Source organism: Denticeps clupeoides, chromosome 3 (genome assembly GCF_900700375.1).
Source record: "Denticeps clupeoides chromosome 3, fDenClu1.1, whole genome shotgun sequence".
NCBI classification, from domain to species: domain Eukaryota; kingdom Metazoa; phylum Chordata; class Actinopteri; order Clupeiformes; family Denticipitidae; genus Denticeps; species Denticeps clupeoides.
The window spans coordinates 33,630,509-33,656,863 of NC_041709.1; the positions used below are offsets into that span (position 1 = coordinate 33,630,509).

The 26,355-nt window shown below is 41.7% G+C and overlaps 2 protein-coding genes across 2 annotated transcripts; both read left to right on the forward strand.

Annotated features, from left to right (window-relative positions):
• The first annotated feature begins 1,669 nt into the window (after positions 1 to 1,669).
• LOC114785458 (zinc finger protein 239-like) lies at positions 1,670 to 9,458 on the forward strand. Its single transcript, XM_028971736.1, has 3 exons — positions 1,670 to 1,722; positions 1,877 to 1,902; positions 8,300 to 9,458. Exons 1-3 carry the CDS (start codon positions 1,670 to 1,672, stop codon positions 9,289 to 9,291), a joined length of 1,071 nt encoding a protein of 356 aa, XP_028827569.1. The 3' UTR covers positions 9,292 to 9,458.
• Positions 9,459 to 11,659: 2,201 nt separating this feature from the next.
• LOC114785459 (oocyte zinc finger protein XlCOF6-like) lies at positions 11,660 to 23,937 on the forward strand. Its single transcript, XM_028971738.1, has 7 exons — positions 11,660 to 11,867; positions 14,199 to 14,309; positions 14,805 to 15,029; positions 15,064 to 15,075; positions 15,168 to 15,218; positions 20,646 to 21,995; positions 23,011 to 23,937. The coding sequence occupies exons 1-7, from the start codon at positions 11,696 to 11,698 to the stop codon at positions 23,502 to 23,504; spliced, it is 2,415 nt and encodes an 804-aa protein (XP_028827571.1). The 5' UTR covers positions 11,660 to 11,695; the 3' UTR covers positions 23,505 to 23,937.
• Positions 23,938 to 26,355: the final 2,418 nt, after the last annotated feature.

Sequence of the window (26,355 nt, forward strand, 5' to 3'; positions counted from 1 at the left end):
GTCCCTAAACCCTGGAACGTAACAACCCACTGGTTCACTGAGTCTTGTGTGACAGAACAAAAAAAAAATACATTTGTATATCCAGTCACAGAGCAACTGCAATGTTTTGCGCGTTTGGAAGCTATGGTGGTCGGTAGAGATACTGTTTTAGGGGAGGGGTGGGAAATTCTCTGGGTGGAAAAAGCATGAGAAACGAAGGTAACCTTTCCCCCTTATGATGTCATAAGGGGACAACTTCCAGCTCCACAGTGAAGCAGAATGACCAAAGCATGCTTGGTAATAGGGGACCTTTAAAGCATCCCCACACATTTTACAAGTTGTGTGTGTGACATCACAATAATAGCCCAGATGGGAATGGATATGGAGCTGGGTGACGGTGAACTGATAGTCTGTAGAGCAACATTTCAGCTTTAGACAGACGAACACCAAACAAAGAACAAATATTCAAAGTCAAAGTTGTGACGACATGAGGGTACATGACAAAGGTAGAAGTGGAGAATAGAACTAAAACATTTGTGACTAGACTACTTTTTAATATTTTTTTGTATTATTTATAACAAATCTGAGGAGGAGGCTCAGATTAATCAAGTGAATCTTTATGAAAATAATTAAAATTTGTAAGTATTTTAAATTAAAGTGAAAGTGACACAGTGCACCCCACACAGTGCCCGGGGAGCAGTGTGTGGGGACGGTGCTTTGCTAAGTGGCACCTCAGTGGTTACGGGGCGCTTCCTTAACCACTAGGCCACCACTGGCCTATTTATTATTCTAATAAAACTACAACTAATAGAGAAGAAAAGCATAACTAGCAGCTGTCGAAAAAAGCAATGTACAAATAGTGATGATTAACACTAATGTTTCGTTTTATTTGATGATTATCCAGAGCTTCCTGTCACAATTGGAGTCGCATTCTGAAATTGACGAATCTGCTGCCGAATCTGCTTCTGTTTACATCTGCAGGAAAACCAAGTAAAACACAAACAATTGCACACGCGATTATCCATTTTTGGAGTTTTTATGATTTTGGGTTTTGGTAAGTAGTTTTATTCCATATAAAATATAGAAACGCGTGTTATTTGGACTGTTTAAAGTGGCGGTCTGGTGAGGGAGGAGCGGGCTGATTTAAACTCGCTCTACACACAAACTCGAGTCAGACTTTAAAATGTCCTTTTGACACTTTTTATTGGTTTTTAAAAAGCTTAAATGTAAGTAGTTTGTGTCCAGCGGGCTGGTGAACAGGTTTAACAGCAACAGATACAGTTATGCTAAAGTAGTTTCACGTTAGCAGCTAAATGCTCATTCAGACTGATGTCTGGGATCATTCACACTTTTAATGTGGAGACTTTTTCTTCACTGTTCTTTATCCAACACATTTCCAACATCACCAATCACATTTAAATAAGAAAACACTCTGCTGTGATTGTCTGTTAAAGACTGCAGCAGCTCACATGAGCTACAAGCCTTTTTATGTGAATAGAGAGAAGCTGGAGTTGGTTGTGCTCGCTGTAAAATTAGCTGCAACTGAGGAATCTCCTGGGAATCATTTATAAAGGTGACTGTGTGTCTTTATGTAATATCAGAAATCTGCTTTGTCTATTTATGTGTGTTTTATAGGAATACTGTTAGGAATAGTATTAATTTTGGGTGTCCTGCAGAAAATAATTCTAGAATGATTATTGGTGATAAGATGATTGTGGAAATAACCTCCTGCTTCATTCCAAGGTCCCAAGATGGATCCCAGTCTGTCTCTGTTACCTGCTGATCTGAGGAGTGTAGACCAGAGCAGCACACATGTTAAACCAGAAATATCACCAGATACCATCACATCTCTGAACTGCGGTAAAATACTGGAACCAACAGGAATTGTTGTGAAGAAAGAGTCGGATGATGAAGAATATTCATGTGAGTGGAGTTAAAAAGATTGGAGGGGCTTTTAGTGATCTGGATGTCAGGAATTTCAGGTCTATTCTGATAATTCTTTTTACTTCTCATTCTGAAAGATAGATGTGGAGCATCTATGGCTGTTGCCCAAAAAAATCTTACAAAGTTTCCCTGACCGGGAATCGAACGTGGCGCTGTTTATGGTGAAATGTTTTTCATTCCAATTTCTGATTACGGCCCCACTAGTGCTCACTAGTAGTCTCTGTAAGGTCTTTTTTTTTTTTTTTTTTTTTTTAAACCCAAAAGTCATGACTTTCTAGGTCTTTTTGCACCTTTGTTTCTTCATGTTTTCAATTCTATTCTGCGTTTGTAAAAGCGCTTTTTTTAATAATTATCCTCTTGGGTTATGTATCCCAGTTCTGCCCATTATTATTGAGTGAGTGGGTGTGTAAACTACTAGAATTATTTTTTACACAACATTATGTGTTAAAAAGTAACAACCTTTCATAAACTCACACAGGACCTGGGTATGTGGGTCAGTACCTCGATCCAGCTACTGTCTTGACACTACAGCTCTTCAGCGGCTGTCCCCATGGTCCAAACTTTCTTGGAGGTTCAAGACCCAGAAATCTGATATTACTAAGTCTCTAAGCCAAATAAAATGCTTTCACTTTGCATCTGGGACATTTCTAAAAACATCAGAAACAACAAACAGGGAAATGTTTAATAAATAAAGAATATTTTAGAATATGTTTGATAAAAAACAGTATCCATAGACTATATTTTAAAAAATGAATAAAAAATACATTGATAAATAGTAAAAAAATGTGAAGTGAAAAATCTATGCGCGTTAACATACTTGAACAGTATTGTGTAACAGACACATTTAAACTACAACTTTGCTCTCCTCTCAAATTTGAGTGATGGTTCAAATGTTTTGCTGAAATAGTCATGCTCCTCACTTTAATAGCGACAATTCAGCAAGTGGTGCAGGCTGCTGCGTGGCCCAGGGCCGTGAAGGAAGACCGGTCTTGTACCGAATTCTGTGACTAGATGGTGCAGTGCTGCGAATGACACTTCACACAGTGCAGCACGTTTGGTATTTGCCAAAGAACACAAAGATTGGCAAACTCGCCCTGTACTCTTGAAAGTGAAAAAGTTGAAGTGAAGTGAAAACCCACTTGTTTAAAAAGTATTTCAAAGGAGTCTAACACTCAGAGAACTTGCCCTGTATTCGCCCTGTGATTTGCATTGTGAAACAGTACAGCACAGCACACAGTGACAAATGTGTCCTCTGTATTTAACCATTTAACCAGTGTGTGGGGACGGTGCTTTGCTCAGTGGTACCTGGGGCAATCGGGAGTCAAACCGGCAACCTTATGATTTACGGGCCGCTTCCTTAACCGTGAGGGCACCACTGCCATGATATGGCCCGATCGGATCAAGGACCTGAAGTTTTCTTCCCCGTAGCGGCCCCGTAATCAGAAGGTTGCTGCTTCGAATCCTGATCCGCCAAGGTGCCACTGAGCAAAGCACCGTCCCCACACAATACTCCCCGGGGGCCTGTCATGGCTGCCCACTGCTCACACAGGATGATTGGTTAAATGCAGAGGACAAATTTCACTATGTGCACCGTGTGCTGTGCTGCTGTGAATCACAAGTGACAATGACTTATAAAAAAAAACAAACTCCAGTGGCATTTGATTAATTTTCTCATCAACTGTTTGAGATGATGCATTCAAAGTTATTTTTTTTATCCTTTAGTATTAGTATTGTTTATTTATTCCTGTGTGTCTTTATGGGTTAATTTTTTTAGTGTTCTTTTAGTCACAGAGTGCACAGAGTGCAGTGAAACCCACAGAACTAATTTGGAGATTAGCAACACTTAAAAACGACAATTCTGATTGGAGAAGGAATGAATCTGGTATTAGCAAGTACACCCAAAATGGTATGTATTATATAGATCATCCAAAATATCTCCCCATATTGTTTTGGTCAAAGAATGATTCATTTTAAATAAAATATCAAGTAAATAAAAATAATAAATACATTTTTTTGGCCTCATTGGCCAGCAGGTATTTTAGTGACAGTTCCATTCCTCGGAACTAGTGATGGGAAGTTCGGCTCTTTTCAGAGAGCCGGCTCTTGTGCCTTCCATAGCCACATATTTCAGCCTTACTTGTCAAATATAAATGCTTTCGGAGTTGATCAATCACATTTGCCAAGTAAGGCTAAAATATGAGGCAATCTGAGAAAACCAAACTCATCCTCTTCTTCCTCCGCTTATCCGGGTCGCGGGGGCAGTATCCCAAGTAGGGAATCCCAGACAGCCCTCTCCCCAGCCACCTCCACCAGCTCCTCTGGCAGGACCCCAAGGCGTTCCTTGACCAGACTGGAAATATAATTTCTCCAGCATGTCCTGGGTCCACCCAGTGGCCTTCTGCTGGCAGTACATACCAGAAAAACCTCCCCAGGGAGGTGTCCAGGTGGCATCCTGACCAGATGCCCGAACCACCTCAACTGTCAGGGTGGTAGTAGCCTAGTGGGTAACACACTCACCTATGAACCAGAAGACCCGGGTTCAAATCCCACTTACTACCATTGTGTCCCTGAGCAAGACACTTAACCCTGAGTTGCTCCAGGGAGACTGTCCCTGTAACTACTGATTGTAAGTCGCTCTGGATAAGGGCGTCTGATAAATGCTGTAAATGTAAATGTAAAATGTAATTGTCTCCTCTCGATGTGGAGGAGCAGCGGTTCTTTTCTGAGTCCCTCCGGAATGTCCATACTCCTCACTCTAAGGCTGCGCCCGACTACCCTACAGAGAAAACATATTTCGACCACTTGTATCCGCGATCTTGTTCTTTCGGTCATCACCCTTTACCTAAGACCAATTTGTCATGGGAGACCCTACCAGAGAACATAGCTTCCAGGATCATTAGGGCTCTCTAATGATCACACTGTCTCACCTTCATCTGTATCTTCCTGCATTCTTTCACATCTCCCAACCTCTGACTCATTCTTCTCCTTACCACTAGAGACCGCTACTAACTCTCCTCACCTCACTTTCCCTTTCCATTGATCAAGTCTGTCCTCTATCAACAAAACCCAAAAGGACTTCTCCCCCTGCACCCTGGCTCTCTGATACATTGCGCAGCAATCAAAGAGTACTTCGAGCAGCGGAGAGAAAATACAAGAAATCTCAACTTGACTCAGACCTACTGTATTACCAGAATCTTCTGCGCAAATTTTCCACTAACCTCACTGCTGCTAAAACTGCTTTCTACAAAGCAAAACTAGAAGCCTCTGCCCACAACCCTCAAAAACTCCACAACATCTTCTTATCCCTACTCAACCCTCCGACTCCCCCTGCCCCAACTTCCTGAACAGCTGATGATTTTGCCAACTTCTTCACAGGGAAGATTGAAAAAATCTGTGAGACATTCTCCACCACTAATCCTACTCTTCCTTCTGAAAATTCTACAACTACTCTAAATCAATTTTCTAAGCTCACATCTGATGAAATCATTCAGATTATATCCACAGGCAACCCAACCACCTGTCCTCTAGATCCAATACCTTCTGCAATGTTTCAAACCATCTCCCCTGACCTCATTCCTTTCATTTCTTATATCATAAACAGCTCAATCTCATCTGGCCATCCACCTTTAAAACAGCCAGGGTTCTTCCAGTCCTAAAGAAACCCACTGCTGATCTTACAGACATTAACAATTACAGACCAGTTTCCCTCCTCTCATTTCTATCCAAAAGCCTTGAGCGCTGTGTCTACAACCAGCTATCACTCCATCTATCACAGAACAACCTCCTGGATCCTAACCAGTCTGGCTTCAGAACAGCTCATTCCACCAAGACTGCCCTTTTGGCGGTTACCGAGCAGCTACATGCAGCCAGATTGGCAAAACTGTCATCGGTTCTTATTCTCCTCGACCTCTCTGTTGCATTTGACACAGTTAACCACAAGACTCTCTTGTCAATCCTGAAGAGGCTTGGAATTCGGGGCTCAGCATGGCAGTGGTTTGCTTCCTACCTTGATGAGCTATCTTACCAAGTGATTTGGAAAGGATCCACCTCTACCTCACGTAGACTCTCCACTGGTGTCCCTCAAGGGTCGGTGCTAGGTCCTCTCCTTTTCTCCCTCTACACGAGATCACTTGGTGAGGTCATTTCCTCACATGGATTATCCTACCACTGCTACCACAACTCCTCTTCTCCTTTCCTCCCTCTGACCTACATGCTGCTTCCAAAATCTCTGCATGTCTAACCGACATCTCGTCTTGGATGGCAGCCCATCACCTCCAACTCAATCCCACCAAAACTGAACTGATATTCATTCCAGCAGATTCTTCGCCACATCAGGATCTTGCTATTTACCTAGACAACTCGCAGCTCTCTCCTTCTGCAACAGCCCGCAACCTTAGCGTAACAATAGACAACCAACTCTCCTTCTCAACTCACATCAGCAATCTTTCCCGTTCATGTAGATTCCTTCTCTACAATATCAGACGAATCTACCCTTATCTGTCAACCCAGGCCACCCAACTACTGGTTCAGTCCTTAGTAATCTCAAGACTGGACTACTGTAACTACCTTCTAGCTGGTCTACCACTATGTACCATCCGACCTCTACAACTCATACAAAATGCAGCAGCACGACTAATCTTCAACCTTCCCAAATTCTCCCACACCACCCCTCTACTACGTTCCTTCCACTGGCTCCCAGTAGCTGCACGCATCAGGTTCAAAATACTGATGCTGGCCTACAAAGCCAAACATGGAGTAGCACCATCCTACCTTACAGCCCTTATTACACCTCGCACTGCACCTCGTATACTTCGAGCCTCCAGTACTGCTCGCCTGGTCCTTCCATGAAGGTAAAAGGAAAACATTCATCTAGACTCTTCTCTGTCTTGGCCCCTCGGTGGTGGAATGAACTTCCCCTCGAGGTCAGAACAGCTCAGTCACTGAGAACCTTCAAATGACAGCTCAAGACCTTCCTCTTTAAAGAATATTTAGATTAAATTGTAATTTTCTTGTTGTCGAACTTGTGTACAGAATCTACAACAGAGTGAATAAAATAGATGTATTCATACTTGGGGGTCCTAGGGTGGTAGTAGCCTAGTGGGTAACACACTCGCCTATGAACCAGAAGACCCGGGTTCGAATCCCACTTACTACCATTGTGTCCCTGAGCAAGACACCTAACCCTGAGTTGCTCCAGGGAAACTGTCCCTGTAAATACTGATTGTAAGTCGCTCTGGATAAGGGCGTCTGATAAGTTCTGTAAATGAACCGGAATTGATCTGTTCATCGATGGTAACTTAAGCATGTTGTAAGTCGCTCTGGATAAGGGCGTCTGCCAAATGCCGTAAATGTAAAATGTTTTTTCCTCTTTATTCTGAGATGGGCTATAGCAGGGGGTAAACCCCTCTTTTTAATTCAAATACTCTTTTCCAAAAATATTCGATAGTTGCAGTCCTAGCCCACATATCTCGCAGTGATGGAGTTCCAGGTAACAGATCTTTTACTCAAATACCTGCTGGCCAATGAGTCCAAGTCCCGCACACAGAAGAGAATTTTCCAACTTTATTCTGTGTAAATGTAAAACGGGGCGGAGCGATTGAGAAGCCAGCAGTGAAACTGTAAAAATTAAATTCCAGCACAAATCTAATTCCATATTTTTCTGCCTTTTGTGGCGTCAGGGCAGTTTGGACTTAACTGTTGTATTATAAAACATTATGTGACTAATAATGGGCTGCATCATGATGCATCAATATCGAGGCATTGATAATCATAATCAAATCGTGAGACCAGTGAAGTTTTACACCTCTGTGTTATGCTTCCTGACGTGGTGGCATAGCAGGTAAGGAAGAGGACTCGAAACTGAAGGCATAAACAATATGTGATATAAATTTGGTCAAGAGGAGAGGTTTTGATTATTCCATCCTACTGTAGAAATATCTGCTTCTCACTAAAATTACAAAATTACCAGAACAAAATGCCAGAAACCATGCCTACATGCAGCACAAGGCATTCGTTTTTGGCGAGAGCACAGAGCGCACATCAGTTCGGCGCCTGTGACTTGGTATTGACAGCACGCATGGAAATGACCTGAGGCGGTTCTAGCCTGTTTGGTGCCCTGTGCAAAAACAATTTACATAATCACGGGCATCATACAAATACCTGGTATTTCACTGGCTTTATGGGTATGACAGAAAGCCCACTTTCAGTACAATTTCCCAGATATTGTTTTATCGAGTATACGGTTATTATACCTTTTATATATACCTTTTCAAAAAGAGTAACATTTAAATTTACTTATCAAATTAGATACCACAATATATATCATTTATGGTTATATTTATATTGATATGAATGTTATGCCATGTGGTTTTTACAGATCAGGAAAGCAAATTTGCTGTACAGAGGTGTGAAGAGGAAGCTGAAGAAAATTTACACCAGTTCAACAAGTATGATGACAGTTTAAGCCAATTGAAGATCCTTGAAACAGGACCGAGAAAGCCTTACCAGTGTGAAGAGTGTGGGAAGAGCTTTACTCAAGCAGGATCCCTTAAAAAACACAGGAGGACACATACGGGAGAAAAGCCCTACCAGTGTGTACAGTGTGGGAAGAATTTTACACAAGCAGGATCCCTTAAAATACACAAGAGGATACATACTGGAGAGAAGCCCTACCAGTGTGTACAATGTGGGAAGAATTTTGCAGAAGCAGGAACCCTTAAAATACACAAGAGGATACATACTGGAGAGAAGCCCTACCAGTGTGTACAGTGTGGGAAGAGTTTTACACGAGCATCACACCTTCAGTCACACAAGAGGACACATACTGGAGAAAAACCCTACCAGTGTGTACAATGTGGAAAGAGATTTGCAGAAGCATCAATCCTTAAAAAACACAAGAGGACACATACGGGAGAAAAGCTTTACCAGTGTGTACAATGCGGGAAGAATTTTACACAAGCAGGATCCCTTAAAACACACCAGAGGATACATACTGGAGAAAAACCCTACCTGTGTGTACAATGTGGGAAGAATTTTGCAGAAGCAAGAAGCCTTATAATACACAAGAGGACACATACGGGAGAAAAGCCCTACCAGTGTGTACAATGTGGGAGCAGTTTTGCACAAGCATCAAACCTTAATAGACACAAGAGGACACATACTGTAGAAAATTCCAATAAGTTTGTACAATGTGGGAAGAGATTTACAGAAGCATCACTCAGATGTAATCAAAGTTTACACACCGATGATAAGCTCTATAACTGTGTAGCAGTCGTTAAACTGAAGAAATTAGATATACCCACACCTATACATTGTGGTAACATACCAGAACCAACAAGAATTGATGTGAAGAAAGAGTTGGATGATTAAATTTATTCAGGTGAGGTTGAAATTTATTCAGGTTGTAGGGGCTTGTTGTAATATGGATATCAGTCGGAATTGTAGAGGTGAACATATTCTGTAGGAGATAACAGCATATTTATCAGAATGGCACTATTCTCAAAAAAAATATTCTCAGTCCTTCCAGGTCTCCACATTCAGCCCATGTACTAAAATGACATTGGATGGTACACTATCCTCATATCTTGTCCACATCATAGTTGGCTGTGGTGGCGCATCATGGAATGTTGTGATCAATGCTGGTGCATGAATTGTACAACTTGTCCTTGTACTGGAACGGGAAGATGCACAGAGCCCCTCTGGCATTACCTCCTGTTGTGGCTTCACCTACAAAAAGGAGGCATCAGGCATATTTTAAGATTCCCCAGGATTCCTCAAATTCTAATTCTGAAGTAATTATGTACATTTTATATTCCTATTATTTTTTATGTCTGTTGATAATAAAACAATTTAAATATTAAGTATAAAATATACTACTGTCCTGACACTGTGGTTTAAGTTTTGATTTACAACAAGCGTTTTATGCTTGGGTCGGGACTGTAGGTATTTGGGAGTTGGAACCATGATCAGCTGGACTCAGGTAAGTGGAGATGGGATTTACCTCTCCTGCCCTCCTAAAATGATCCAGCCCTTCTAAGAACTAAAGAGTGTTGTGAAGTTAACATGATAGGGCTGGTACAATACATTTTAGAGGTACAAGTGAAGTCAAAGTGATTGATTGTCATTGTGACACACAGCAGCACAGCATATGGTGCACACAGTGAAATTGGTCCTCTGCATTTACCCGTCACCCTGAGTGAGCAGTGGGCAGCCATGACAGGCGCCCCGGGAGCAGTGTGTGGGGACGGTGCTTTGCTCAGTGGCACCTTGACAGATTGGGACTTAAACTGGCAACCTTTGGATTACGAGACCGCTTCCTTAACCGGTAGGCCACCACTGCCCACATGGGAATAAGGATGGTTGGTAGTAGCCTAGTGGGTAACCCAGGTTCAAATCCCACTTACTACCATTGTGTCCCTGAGCAAGACACTTAACCCTAAATTGCTCCAGGGGGACTGTCCCTGTCACTACTGATAGTAAGTCACTCTGGATGTTAATGTAAGGAAGTGGCAACATTTCCAGATCTTCTCTGTACGTAACATTCTGACCCATAAGAAAAAACGTATCGCGATTGTTCAAAAAGAACCCCAAAACACGTTAAACAGGGCATCATGTATTACATTTTTGATCCACTTTTATGTTGGATGTCAAACATAAGTAACATCTTGCACCAACAATGACCAATGTGGGATTATGTATATTCAGCCACAGGAGAAAGATTGGAACTCACACCTGGGTCTTCTGGTTCATAGGCAAGTGTGTATTTTTTTAAACGAATTTGAGAAGGAGGCTCAGATTAATCTTTATGAAAATAATTATAATTTGTAAGTATTTTAAATTAAAGTGAAAGTGCACACAGTGAGCAGTAGGCAGACATGAAAGGTGCCCGGGGAGCAGTGTTTTCTTTGATGATTATCCAGAGCTTTCTTTCTCACTTGGAGTCGCTTTCTGAAATTGACGAATCTGCTGCCGTGTGACGAATCTGCTTCTGTTTACATCTGCAGGATGTAAAACACAAACAAGTGCACGCGCGAGTCACCCTGCTGACATAAATGATCCGTTTTTGGAGTTCTTATGATTTGGGGTTTTGGTAAGTAATTTTATTCCACATAAAATGAAATAAAATGTAGAAACGTGTGTTATTTGGACTGTTTAAAGCGGCGGTCTGGTGAGTGAGGAGCGGGCTGATTTAAACTCGCTCTACACACAGACTCGGGTCAGACTTCAAAATGTTCTTCTGACACTTTTTATTGGTTTTTAAAAAGCTTAAATGTAAGTAGTTTGTGTCCAGCGGGCTGGTGAACAGGTTTAACAGCAACAGATACAGTTATGCTAAAGTAGTTTCACGTTAGCAGCTAAATGCTCATTCAGACTGATGTCTGGGATCATTCACACTTTTAATGTGGAGACTTTTTCTTCACTGTTCTTTATCCAACACATTTCCAACATCACCAATCACATTTAAATAAGAAAACACTCTGCTGTGATTGTCTATAAAAGACTGCAGCAGCTCACATGAGCTACAAGCCTTTTTATGTGAATAGAGAGAAGCTGGAGTTGGTTGTGCTCGCTGTAAAATTCGCTGCAACTGAGGAATCTCCTGGGAATCATTTATAAAGGTGACTGTGTGTCTTTATGTAATATCAGAAATCTGCTTTGTCTATGTATGTGTATTTTATAGGAATACTGTTAGGAATACCATGAATGTTGGGTGTTCTGCAATGATTATTGGTGATTGTTGAAAGAACCTTCTGCTTTATTCCAAGGTCCCAAGATGGATCCCAGTTTGTCTCTGTTACCTGCTGATCTGAGGAGTGTAGACCAGAGAAGCACACATGTTAAACCAGAAATATCACCAGATACCATCACATCTCTGAACTGCAGTAAAATACTAGAACCAGCAGGAATTGTTGTGAAGGAAGAATTGGAAGATGAAGAATATTCAGGTGAGGGGAGTTAAAAGATTGGAGGGGCTTTTAGTGATATGGATATTAGTATGAATTTTAGAAGTGACCATAAGTCCTTAGTTACTGGTCATCGTTGCGGTCGGTCACTCATGTGGCTCCACTCCTGGGTCTGTCATGAACTCTGCCAGTAGTTCTGTGTCTTGATGCAAGTCTGCTGATGACACTTTGAGACACACCAAGTTCATGAACAACATCTGACTGGCTGCCACCAACCCGAAAGTGTGCCCTCTCCAGGTGACACTGCTCGTTTGTTAAGGGATGTCATGTGTTCATGGCTGTTTGAATGATGAACTTGGAATGACATACTGACAATACCAGCTTTTTATAACCACAGAATGTTGAAATTGATGCCACATTGAGAAAGGTTGTCTCTTGGTATTGGCCCCAATATTTGGCCCACCTGTACACACAAAAAAAAAAACCACACTAAATGAGGTGTGTCTCTCACCCCAATACAATTGCCTCCCTATCCCAAAATTGTCTGAAGTGAAAAAACACTGTATGTATGACATCCACTAAGACTCTCACAATATCCCTAACTTATTGTGAGTTGTGTATGTTGCTTTGGCAGAAAGTGAATAATATTTCACTTGAAAAAGTAAAAATCCCACAATAATTCCTCGTCGTTGTTATTAAGCTTTTATTACACATCTAGTGAGAAATTTGTAGAAATACCACAAGGTATTAAACGAGGTATTAGTGTATTTTGAGACAAACTGAAAAAAAAAACACCCTATCGCTCGCAGAAGTAAAAAAAATGTGACCCTTCCAATTCCATGGCATGTGCTGCAAAAGACTGTCCACACCATGCAGCACGTTTAGCATTTGCCGTAGAACACAAAGATTAGCAAATTCACCACTGGCGCCCTGCGCACTTCACAGATGAAAGCAGGTTCACACTGAGCATATGTGATGTGTCGGGTGGCATTTCTTTGGGCACCCTCCATGTTTTCGCCAGTGGTATCCTGACTGCCATAGGGTTCTGAGATGAGATCCTCAAACCCCTTGAGACAATATTCTGGTGCATTTGGCCCTGGGTTCCTCCGAATGCATGTGGCTGGAGTGTGTCAGCAGTTCCACCTGTTCCCCAGACCTGAATCCAACTGAGCACATCTGGGTCATCATGTCTCCCTCCATCCACCCACACTACGTTGCACCACAGACATTCCAGAAGTTGGCGGATGCTTTAGTCCAGGTCTGGGAGGAGTCCATCTGCCACCTCATCAGGATCATGTCCAGGCGTTGTAGGGAGGTCATACAGGCATGTGGAGGCCACACACACTACTGAACCTCATTTTGACTTGTTTTAAGGACATTATATCAAAGTTGGATCAGCCTGTAGTGTGTGACTCCAAATCCAGACCCTCCAGACCCAATGGGTTGATAAATTTGATTTCCATTGATAATCTTTGTCTGATTGTGTTGTCAGCACATTGAACTATTTAAAGAACAAAGTAATATTTAATTTATTCAGATCTAGGATCTCTTATTTTTGTGTCCTCTTTATTTTTTTGTGCATTTGACCTCTAAACCCTAAACGTTTGACCGTGTATTGTGATAATGTTTCATACAAACCCCCCATAGTACAATAATAAAAGAAAAATATATATGTATATACACACTAAACTACACTAACTAAAACTCTACAGTTTCTCTATAAGAGAAAATTAAAACCTTTCTGTAGAATGAACAGGACAAACAGGACATAACTGGACAACATCATGTAAGACGCTTGTAAGTGGATATGGATATGGATATGTTGGACACACAAGTATGTAAGATATGCAGGAATGTGCAAAAATAGCAGAGATGTGAAAAAAAAGTTGAGATCTGCAAAGATCAGGTGCATATGGCTGGGAGTGTATTATTGTTGAGTTTAACAGTTTTATTGGTGATGCTTTGCTCAGTGGCACCTCTTTGGCACCTTGGCTGATCGGGATTTGAACCGGCAACAGGGTCGCTTCCTTAAACGCTAGGCCACCACTGCCCCTCGGAGCCTGTCTCCTCTTTATGTTATGTTGTCACTACCAGTGTTTTTAAATGTGTGAAGTAAGTAATGGTTGCTGCTACTGTATACACAGTTTAAAATCATTTTTACAAAGTGCTGTTGGTTTTTTATAGAACAGTATAATGAAAATGTTTACAGAATAAATTATCATTTCCATTTATTGTCCCACCCCACACTTTTATTGCAAACACCCTTACAACGCTTTGTCCAACCCACTTTTTAAAACCCCCAATCACATTTTAAAAGAAATCATTATGAGGTGATGGGCCGTAATTGTAATTTTTGCTATATCTTTGTCATAGATGTTAAACCAGAAATATCATCAGATTACATCACATCTCTGATCTGTGGAAAAATACTGGAACCAACAGCAATTGATGTGAAGAAAGAGTTGGATGATGAAGTCTATTCAGGTGAGTGGAGTTCTGTTCATATAAAGAACTGTATTGTTGTTGTGGATAAGCACATCAGATATTTTACTATCAGTAAACCATGAATAACTAGGGAGACCCACAGGAAAAATTGAAAAATTGTTTTAATATTTATTTGCACTTTTGCAGCAACTGTGTTTTATGCTTCCACACAGTGGTGGCCTGGCAGGTAAGGAAGCAGACTCGTAACTGCAGGGTTGCAGGTTTAAATTCTGAACTGGCAAGGGGCCAATGAGGTCCCCTGGTGCAAGGGACTGTCTCTGCTCCACTAGTGGCTTTGATGTCTACCCACTGCTCACTAAGGGCAGAAGGGCACATTTTGTTGTCACCATTTTGTTACCACAATGACAAAATCAGTTTCACTTTCAATACCCATTTTATTCCTCGCTAATTGTGACCAAGACCCCTGTTTAAAATGTCATGTCATTTGAATAATCAGATTTAAACTTGGAGGCTTATAGCTGTTTGTTTTTACAGATCAGGAAAGCAAATTCGCTGATCAGAAGTGTAAAGAGGAAACTGAAGAAAATCTGCACCAGTTCAACAATTATGACAACAGTTTAAAACAAGTGAACCTTGACCATGACTATTTTAAAGAGAAGCCTTACCAGTGTGACGAGTGTGGGAGGGGTTTTACACGAGCATCACACCTTATAATACACAAGAGGACACATACTGCAAATACCTACCAGTGCACTCTTTGCTCTAAATGCTTTGGAACATTAGATCAACTCAGACATCATCAATGTTTACATACTGAAGAAAAGGCTGACAAGCGTACAGAGAAGAAATTGAATAAATCAGATATCATCACACCTGTGAATTTGGTTGAAACAGTGGAAGTATCAGTGAATGATGAGAAGCGGGACTTGGATGATGTGATTCATGCAGGTGAGTAGAATACATTTTAAGCATTTCAGATAGTGGGTGAATTTTAGTAAATATGTATTTCATACACACATACAGATTTTCCCAGACTGTAATAGTGTGATAAAGCATTTTATACATTTAGAAATATTATTCAGGAAAGGTCCTGCATAGGTAGCCCATATGTTCCCCAGTCCAGGTTTAGGATTTTATTAAGGCCTTGTTCACTCAAACATCTGAACCAGCCGATTTTCTGGTGTTTGTGGCATTAGGTGAGTGCAGACTGTAATCTGATCGTTTCTCTGCTCATTGAAATAAATCTATTAGTATGGGCATTCAGCACCAGCATTCAGTTAGCTGCATGTTCTGATGACGTCAAATAAACACCACATGCCATGTTTTATTGCACTCAATTTCTGCACTCAAAAACTTAAATAACAAGTGTTGCATTACAACAATGCATATGGTGTTCAGAGGGCATTCATTTTGAACATCCGCGTGGATGAGGCCTTATAATCTTTTATAATCTACAGCTTTAATGTAATGAGATTTTCTATTTTATTAATTAATATATTTGAGTGACCTCTAAACCCTAAATGTTTGACTCTTATGAATTCATATGAAAATGAACAGCAGTGTTTCGGTTTGTTTTACAGTGCATCCGGAAAGTATTCACAGCATCACTTTTCTACATTTTGATACGTTGCAGCCTTATTCCAAAATGGATTATATAAATGTTTTCCCTTAGAATTCTACACACAACACCCAAAATGTTAACATGAAAAAAAATTACTTGTCGTTTTGGCACATTTTATATAAAAAAAAGAAGGCTAAGTCCCAATGAGCACAGTGGCCTCCATCATCTGTAACTGAATTAAGTTCAAGACCTCCTTGCTAGAGCTGGCCTGCCACCTTAACTGAGCGATCTTAGAAGGGCCTTAGTCAGGGAGATGACCAAGAACCAGATGGTCACTCTGTCAGAGCTCCATAGGTCCTAAAGTGGCCAGACGGAAGCCATTCCTTAGTAAAAAGCACATGGCAGCCTGCTTGAAGTTTGCCAACAGGGACTTGAAGGACTGTCAGACCATGACAAAAAAAAAAAACACATTTTGGTGTTGTGGAAATCTTTCCAGACCTGAAGCATCTGAGCAACTGCAATGAAGAGAAGGTCAACTAATTCAATAGTTTATTTAACATGCGCATGGAGGGGTTCGCTTTGAGAACCACCTCCACCAGCTTCTCTGGCAGGACCCCAAGGCGTTCCCAGACCAGACTGGAGATATAATTTCTACAATGTGTCCTGGGTTGACCCGGGGGCCTCCTGCCAGCAGGACATACCCGAAACACCTCCGCAGGGAGGCGCCCAGGAGACATCCTGACCAGATATCCCAACCACCTCAACTGGCACCTCTCGATGTGGAGGAGCAGCGGTTCTATTCAGAGTCCCTCTCGAATTTCCGAGCTCTTCAACCTATCTCTAAGGCTGCGCCCGGCCACCCTATGGAGGAAACTCATTTAGGCCGCTTGTATTTGCGATCTCGTTCTTTTGGTCATTACCCAAGGCTCATTACCACAGGTGAGGATTGTGATGTAGATCGACCAGTAAATCGAGAGCCTTGCTTTCTGGCTCAGCTCCCTCTTCACCACGACAGATCAGTGTCCTCATCACTGCAGATGCTGCCTCAATCTGCTATGCGTACCAAACTCACGCTTCTCTGGTACAGTGACTGAATGGCCCTTAACAAAAGGCCATCCACCCCATACTCCTGGAGTGCCCCCCATAGGGTGCCTCTGGGTACATGGTCAAAAGCCTTCTCCAAATCCACAAAACACATGTGGATTGCTTGGGCAAACTCCCATGCCCCCTCCATCACCCCAAGGGTAAAGAGCTGGTCCACAGTTCCACGGGCAGGACGAAAACCACATTGCTTCTCCTCAATCCGAGATTCAGGTATCGACCGGACCCTCCTCTCCAGTACCTTGGAGTAGATCTTTCCAGGGAGGCTGAGGAGTGTGATCCCCCTATAGATAACACACCCTCTGGTCCCCCTTCTTAAAAACAGGGTCCGCCATCCCAGTCTGCCACTCCACTGGAACTGCCCCCAATGTCCATGCAATGTTGCAGAGACGTGTCAACCATGACAGCCCTACAACATCCATAGCCACGAGAGACCCAGGATGGATTTCATCCAGCCCCGGGGCTCCGTCACTGTGTAAATGTTTGACTACCTCAGCAGCTTCTTCCCCTTAGATTGGACAGTCCATACAAAGGCATCCCAGCTCTGGTTCCTCATCGGAATGTGCATCGGTGGGATTGAGGAGCTCCTCAAAGTATTCCTTCCACTGCTCGATTATAGCCCCAGTCAACGTAAGCAGCTCCCTATCTCTACTGTAAACAGTGTGAGCGAGTTGCTGCCATCCTTTCCTGAGGCATCGAATGGTTTGCCAGAACCTCTTTGGAGCCGATCTTGATGGGCCTCACCGAACTCTATTTTGTCTCTGCCACTGCCACTGCCGCACCCCGCTTGGCCGTCCTGTACCTGTCTGCTGCTTCTGGAGACCCACAGACCAGCCATGCCCCGTAGGCCTCCTTCTTCAGCCTGACTGCTCCCCTAACCTCTGGTGTCCACCAGCGGGTACGAGGGTTACCGACTGGCACTGGCCACCTTGCGACCACAGCTAGCAACAGCCGCCTTAACAATCACAAAGCGGAACAAGTCCATTTGGACTCAATGTCCCACACTGCTTTGGGGACGCGGTCAAAGCTCTGCCATCTTGAAAGGTTCTTCTGCCAGGCCTTCTTAGCAGACCCTCCGTCTCAATGCCATCTTCCCCTGCCATCTGATCCAACTCACCAGGTGGTGATCAGTTGACAGCTCCACTCCTCTGTTCACCCGAGTGTCCAAAACATATGGTCGCTAGTCAGTCATTGACCTGTGACCTATGCTGCCCTGGTACCAAGTGTACCGATGGGCATCCTTATGTTCGAACATGGTGTTCCTTATGGCCAAACTGCGGCTTGCACAGAAGTCATGCTGTTATTGCCCACATGAGCATTGAAGTCCCCCAGCAGGAAAATGGAGTCCCCAGTCAGAGCACTATCTAGCACTCGTCCCAGAGACTGCAAAAAGGGTGGGTACTCTGAGCTGTTATTCGGCACATAAGTGCAAACAACAGTCAGGACCCTTTCCCCGACCCAAAGGTGCTGGGAAGCTACCGTCTCGTCCCATGGGGTAAACCCCAACAAACAGGCTGAGAGTTTTGGGGCTAAAAAAATGCCAACCCCAGCCCTCCACCTCTCACCCTGAGCAACTCCAGCAAAGGAGAGTGTCCAACCTCTCTCAAGGACTTGGGTTCCAGAGCCAATGCTATGTGTAGAGGTGAGTCTGACTTTATCTAGCCGGTACCACGCAATCTTTTCCACAAGCTCCAGCTCCTTCCCTGCCAAAGAGGTGACGTTAAATGTCCCAATAGCCAGTTTCCTTGTCCGGGGATCAGACCACCAAAGCTCCCGCCTCGGTCTGCCACCCGATCCACATTGCACCGGACCCTTCATGTTCCTCCTGCGGGTGGTGGGTCCACACTTGGATGAGCCCATCTATCCAGTTTGGGCTGGGCCCCATGGGTGAAAGCCTGGCCAGCAGACACTGACTCATGGACCCAAACCACAGGCCTGGCTCCAGGGTGGGACCCCTGTATCCCTCTGGGCTGGGTACACTGACTCTTTGTTGTTCATACCATGAAAGGTCTTCTGAACCGTTCTTTGTCTTGCACTTTATCTAAGACCAATTTGTCACGGGAGACCCTACCAGGGGAATTATTTTATCCATTTTGGAATTAGGTTGTAACATAACAAAATGTGGAAAAATTGATGCACTGTGAGTACTTCCCAGATACACTGTTTATTGTGTGAAGTAATAGTATTATTAGTAATTGTTGCAGCTATTAAGTATACACAGTATAAACTAATTTAGCAAATTGTATGGAATCAGATTTGTGCCAAAGTTTTTAACAAAACTAATCCTAATATCAAACAAAAATAAGACATTGAAATGTCTGGCAGAGGAGTTTCACTAAGGCACCGTCCACACAGAAACGTTTTTCTGTAAAACGTTTGCACACGGAGATGCAGAAAATGGCAAGAACGCTGTTTTAACCCCCATCACACCTCTAAGTGGCGCAGTTATTCACTTAAACTTGCATCTGATTTTGTGTCCAGTTTTCCTCTGCGGCTTGTTAAGATGCCAGAACACGTTGTTGTTCTCCAGCCTTGTCTTTTTATTAGAAATGTGCACCTTAGTTGCTTGTAGTTCTACAACCCCGAACGCATAATCAAATACTGTCAGAGACGCAGAAAAGAGAAATTCACTCTGGAATCCACCCATAAATCATGAATTTCCAGTGGAATTTGATTATTTTACCCATCAAATGTGAGACATGATTCATTCAAAGTTAATGTTATCCTTTAGTCTTAATATTGTTTATTTATTCCTGTGTGTTCTATGGGTTTTATTGTCTGTTGTCTTATTGTTCTTTTAGTCACAGAGTACACAGATTTGTGTTGCAATGGAATCCACAGAACTAATTTGAAGTTCTGTGGATTCAACACTTAAAAAAAATATAAAAATTCTGATTGGAGCTCAAATTAATCTGGTATTAGCAAGTAGACCCAAAATGGTGTAAATTAAATAGATCATTCAAAATATCCCCCCATATGGTTTTGGTCAAAGAATGATTCATTTTGTGAAAATAAGGAAATATTTTAGCACACCTGGAGTCAAAAGGTATTACAAATTATTTGATGCACTAAGCAATTGTGGTAATATTTAATTTCACTAGTGCACTGTGTGTTATGCTTCCCGATGTGGTGGCATAGCAGATAAGAAAGCAAACTTGTAACTGAAGGGTTGTGGGTAGACTTCTGTGGCATAAACAATATGCAATATAAATTTGGCCAACGGGTTTTGATTATTCCGGGTTTTTTTAAGTGCAGCATGCGTGTCAGTGACTGGGTACTGACAGCACACATGGAAATGACCTGAGGCGGGTCTAGCCTGTTTGGTGCCCTGTGCAAAAAAGTCATTATAATAAAATTTAAACAATAAAATTAAAATAAATTTTTTGGGAAACCTGGAGGGACTGCATGATCTAGCATAGTGTTACGTAAATATGAACACATTTTTATATAATCACGTGCATCATACTAATACCTGGTATTTCACTGGCTTTATGGGTGTGACAGAAAGTCTGCTTTCAGTACAATTTCCCAGATATTGTTTTATCGAGTATACTATATGTTATGCTATATGTTGATGTATTTGTAAAAAGTCACCTTTTCAAATAGAGTTACATTTAAATTTACTTATCAAATTAGATACCGCAATATATATCGTTTATCATTTATGGTTAAATTTATATCGATATGAATTTTATGCCATTTTGTTTTTACAGATCAGGAAAGCAAATTTGCTGATCAGAGGTGTGAAGAGGAAACTGAAGAAAATTTACACCAGTTCAACAAGTATGACAACAGTTTAAGACAAGTGAAGATTCTTGAAACAGGACCGAGAAACAATTCTAAAGAGAAGCCTTTCCAGTGTGAAGAATGTGGGAAGAGCTTTACACAACCATCAGACCTTATAACACACAAGAGGACACATACTGGAGAGAAGCCTTACCAGTGTGTATATTGTGGGAAGAATTTTACACAAACAGGAACCCTTAAAAGACACAAGAGGATACATACTGGAGAGAAGCCCTACCAGTGTGTACAATGTGGGAAGAGTTATACACAAGCATCACACCTTATAGTACACAAGAGGACACATACTGGAGAGAAACCCTACCGGTGTGTTCAATGTGGGAAACGTTTTACAGAAGCATCAAATTTTAAAAGACACAAGAGGACACATACTGTAGAAAAACCCTTCCAGTGTGTACAATGTGGGAAAAGGTTTTCATATATATCAGACCTTATAACACACAAAAAGACACATACTGGAGAGAAACCTTACCAATGTGTACAATGTGGGAGGAGTTTTGCACGAGCATCAAACCTTAAAAGACACAAGAGGTCACATACTGGAGATAAGCCCTTCCAATGTGTACAATGTGGGAACAGATACTCATGTGTATCACATCTTAAAAGACACAAGAGGACACACACTGGAGAGAAGCCCTTCCAGTGTTTACAATGTGGGAAGAGTTTTACACGAGCATCACACCTGACAACACACCAGAGGACACATACTGGAGAGAAGCCTTACCAGTGTATACAATGTGGGAAGAGTTTTTCAGATGCATCATACTTTCAAAGACACAAAATAACACATACTGGAAAGAAGCCCTTCCAATGTGAACAATGTGGCAAGAGTTTTTCATGTGCATTATACCTTAAAAGACACAGGAGAACACATACTGGAGAGAAGCCATACCAGTGTGTACAATGTGGGAAGAGTTTTTTAGATTCATCACACCTTAAAACACACAAGAGGATACATACTGGAGAGAAGCCCTACCAGTGTGTACAATGTGGGAAGAGTTTTTCAGATGCATCATACTTTAACAGACACAAGACGACACATCTTGCAAATATCTACCAGTGCACTCTTTGCTCTAAAGGCTTCAGAACATTATATCAACTCAAATATCATCAACATTTACATACTGAAGAAAAGTCCAACAAGTGTACAGAGAAGAAATTGAAGAAAGCAGATATCATCACACCTGTGAATTTGGTTGAAACAGTGGAAGTAACAGTGAAGGATGAGAAGCAGGACTTGGATGATGCGATTCATGCAGGTGAGTAGGATACAATTTAAGCATTTCAGAAGGGTGAATTTTTGTAAATATGTATTTCATACACACAAACATATTTTCTGTAATAGTGTGATGGAGCATTTTATACATTTAGAAATATTATTCAGGAAAGGTCCTGTATATGTAAAGGTCCTGAACCAGCCATTTTTCTGGTGTTCGTTGTGTTAGGTGAATGTAATCTGACCGTTTCTCTGCTCATTGAAGCAAATAAATGTGTCCATATTATAAGGCCTTATAATCTTATTATCTGCAGCTTTAATATAATTTTTATTTTATTAATTCATATATTTGACTGACCTCTAAAAACCCCTAAATATTTGTCTTTATATTGTTGCTACCAGTATTTTACAGTGCATCCAGAAAGTATTCACAGTCCATCCTTGTTTTGTACATTTTATGTTACAGCCTTATTCCAAAATTGATTAAATTCATTTTTTCCTTATAATTGTATAATAAGGGGCAGTGGTGGCCTAGCGGTTAAGGAAGTGGCCCCGTAATCAGAAGGTTGCCGGTTCGAATCCCGATCCGCCAAGGTGCCACTGAGGTGCCACTGAGCAAAGCACCGTCCCCACACACTGCTCCCCGGGCGCCTGTCATGGCTGCCCACTGCTCACTCAGGGTGATGGGTTAAATGCAGAGGACAAATTTCACTGTGTGTATCGTGTGTTGTGCTGCTGTGTATCACATGTGACAATCACTTCACTTTTAGAACTTTTTTGACTGTATAATATATACAGTCTACAGTCTTTGGTTAAATTTATATTGCAATATGAATTTTATGCCATATCGTACAGTCCTAGTTGCAAATTCAAATTCCTCATCCACAAATGTACTAATGACATCCCGTTGTGGGGACTTTCCCCACATTCTGCTCTGTGGGTGACTTTCATGGCTGCCCAGTGCTTACTAACGGCATAAGACCTTAAAATGTCATGTCATTTGATTAATCAGTCATTTAAACATGTCTATGGTGACTTATGGTTGTTTGTTTTTACAGATCAGGAAATGGAATACACTGATCAGAGGTATAAAGAGGAAACTGAAGAAAAGTTCCACAAGTATGACAACAGTTTAAGACAAGTAAAGATCTTTGAAACACAACAAAGAAACTATTCTAAAGAGAAGCCTTACAAGTGTGAAGAGTGTGGGAAGAGTTTTACACGAGCACCAGACCTTAAAAGACATCAGAAAATACATACTGGAGAGAAGCCCTATCAGTGTGTACAATGTGGGAAGAGATATTCATGTGCATCAACCCTTAAAAGACACAAGAAGATACATACTGTAGAAAAGCCCAATCAATTTGTACAATGTGGGAAGAGATTTACAAAAGCATCACTCAAATGTATTCAAAGTTTACATACCGATGATAAGCTCTATAAGTGTTTAGCAGTCGTTAAACTGAAGAAATTAGATATAACCACACCTATACATTGTGGTAACATACTGGAACCAACAAGAATTGATGTGAAGAAAGAGTTGGATGATTAAATTTATTCAGGTGAGGTTGAAATTTATTCAGGTTGTAGGGGCTTGTTGTAATATGGATATCAGTCGGAATTGTAGAGGTGAACATATTCTGTAGGAGATAACAGCATATTTATCAGAATGGCACTATTCTCAAAAAAAATATTCTCAGTCCTTCCAGGTCTCCACATTCAGCCCATGTACTAAACTGACATTGGATGGTACACTATCCTCATATCTTGTCCACATCATAGTTGGCTGTGGTGGCGCATCATGGAATGTTGTGATCGATGCTGGTGCATGAATTGTACAACTTGTACAACCTACAAAAAGGAGGCATCAGGCATATTTTAAGATTCCCCAGGATTCCTCAAATTCTAATTCTGAAGTAATTATGTACATTTTATATTCCTATTATTTTTTATGTCTGTTGATAATAAAACAATTTAAATATTAAGTATAAAATATACTACTGTCCTGACACTGTGGTTTAAGTTTTGATTTACAACAAGCGTTTTATGCTTGGGTCGGGACTGATTGTAGGTATTTGGGAGTTGGAACTATGATCAGCTGGACTCAGGAAAGTGGAGATGGGATTTACCTCTCCTGCCCTCCTACATTTACATTTACAGCATTTATCAGACGCCCTTATCCAGAGCTACTTACAATCAGTAGTTACAGGGACAGTCTCCCTGGAGCAATTTAGGGTTAAGCGTCTTGCTCAGGGACACAATGGTAGTAAGTGGGATTCGAACCCGGGTCTTCTGGTTCATAGGCGAGTGTGTTACCCACTAGGCTACTACCACCCTCCTAAAATGATCCTACTAAGAACTAAAGAGTGTTGTGAAGTTAACATGATAGGGCTGGTACAATACATTTTAGAGGTACAAGTGAAGTCAAAGTGATTGATTGTCATTGTGACACACAGCAGCACAGCACATGGTGCACACAGTGAAATTGGTCCTCTGCATTTACCCGTCACCCTGAGTGAGCAGTGGGCAGCCATGACAGGCGCCCCGGGAGCAGTGTGTTGGGACGGTACTTTGCTCAGTGGCACCTTGACAGATTGGGACTTAAACTGGCAACCTTTGGATTACGAGACCGCTTCCTTAACCGGTAGGCCACCACTGCCCACATGGGAATAAGGATGGTTGGTAGTAGCCTAGTGGGTAACCCAGGTTCAAATCCCACTTACTACCATTGTGTCCCTGAGCAAGACACTTAACCCTAAATTGCTCCAGGGGGACTGTCCCTGTCACTACTGATAGTAAGTCACTCTGGGTGTTAATGTAAGGAAGTGGCAACATTTCCAGATCTTCTCTGTACGTAACATTCTGACCCATAAGAAAAAACGTATCGCGATTGTTCAAAAAGAACCCCAAAACACGTCAAACAGGGCATCATGTATTACATTTTTGATCCACTTTTATGTTGGATGTCAAACATAAGTAACATCTTGCACCAACAATGCCCAATGTGGGATTATGTATATTCAGCCACAGGAGAAAGATTGGAACTCACACCTGGGTCTTCTGGTTCATAGGCAAGTGTGTATTTTTTTAAACGAATTTGAGAAGGAGGCTCAGATTAATCTTTATGAAAATAATTATAATTTGTAAGTATTTTAAATTAAAGTGAAAGTGCACACAGTGGTGGTAGTACCACAGGGTGGTAGTAGCCTAGAGGGTAACACACTCGCCTATGAACCAGAAGACCCAGGTTCAAATCCCACTTACTACCATTGTGTCCCTGAGCAAGACACTTAACCCTAAATTGTTCCAGGGGGACTGTCCCTGTAACTACTGATTGTAAGTCGCTCTGGATAAGGGCGTCTGATAAATGCCATAAATGTAAATGTAATGTAAATGCACACAGTGAGCAGTAGGCAGACATGAAAGGTGCCCGGGGAGCAGTGTGTGGGGACGGTGCTTTGCTCAGTGGCACCTCAGTGGTTATGGGGCGCTTCCTTAACCACTAGGACACCACTGGCCCTTCATTATTCTAATAAAACTACAACTAATGGAGAAGAAAAGCATAACTAGCAGCTGACGATACAAGCAATGTACAAATAATGATAATAAAATGAACGCTAATGTTTCGTTTCGTTTTCTTTGATGATTATCCAGAGCTTTCTTTCTCACTTGGAGTCGCTTTCTGAAATTGACGAATCTGCTGCCGTGTGACGAATCTGCTTCTGTTTACATCTGCAGGAAAACCAAGTAGAACACAAAGAAGTGCACACGCGAGTCACCCTGCTGACGTAAATGATCCGTTTTTAGAGTTTTTATGATTTGGGGTTTTGGTAAGTAATTTTATTTCACATAAAATGAAATAAAATGTAGAAACGCGTGTTATTTGGACTGTTTAAAGCGGCGGTCTGGTGAGGGAGGAGCGGGCTGATTTAAACTCGCTCTACACACAGACTCGGGTCAGACTTCAAAATGTTCTTCTGACACTTTTTATTGGTTTTTAAAAAGCTTAAATGTAACTAGTTTGTGTCCAGCGGGCTGGTGAACAGGTTTAACAGCAACAGATACAGTTATGCTAAAGTAGTTTCACGTTAGCAGCTAAATGCTCATTCAGACTGATGTCTGGGATCATTCACACTTTTAATGTGGACACTTTTTCTTCACTGTTCTTTATCCAACACATTTCCAACATCACCAATCACATTTAAATAAGAAAACACTCTGCTGTGATTGTCTGTAAAAGACTGCAGCAGCTCACATGAGCTACAAGCCTTTTTATGTGAATAGAGAGAAGCTGGAGTTGGTTGTGCTCGCTGTAAAATTAGCTGCAACTGAAGAATCTCCTGGGAATCATTTATAAAGGTGACTGTGTGTCTTTATGTAATATCAGAAATCTGCTTTGTCTA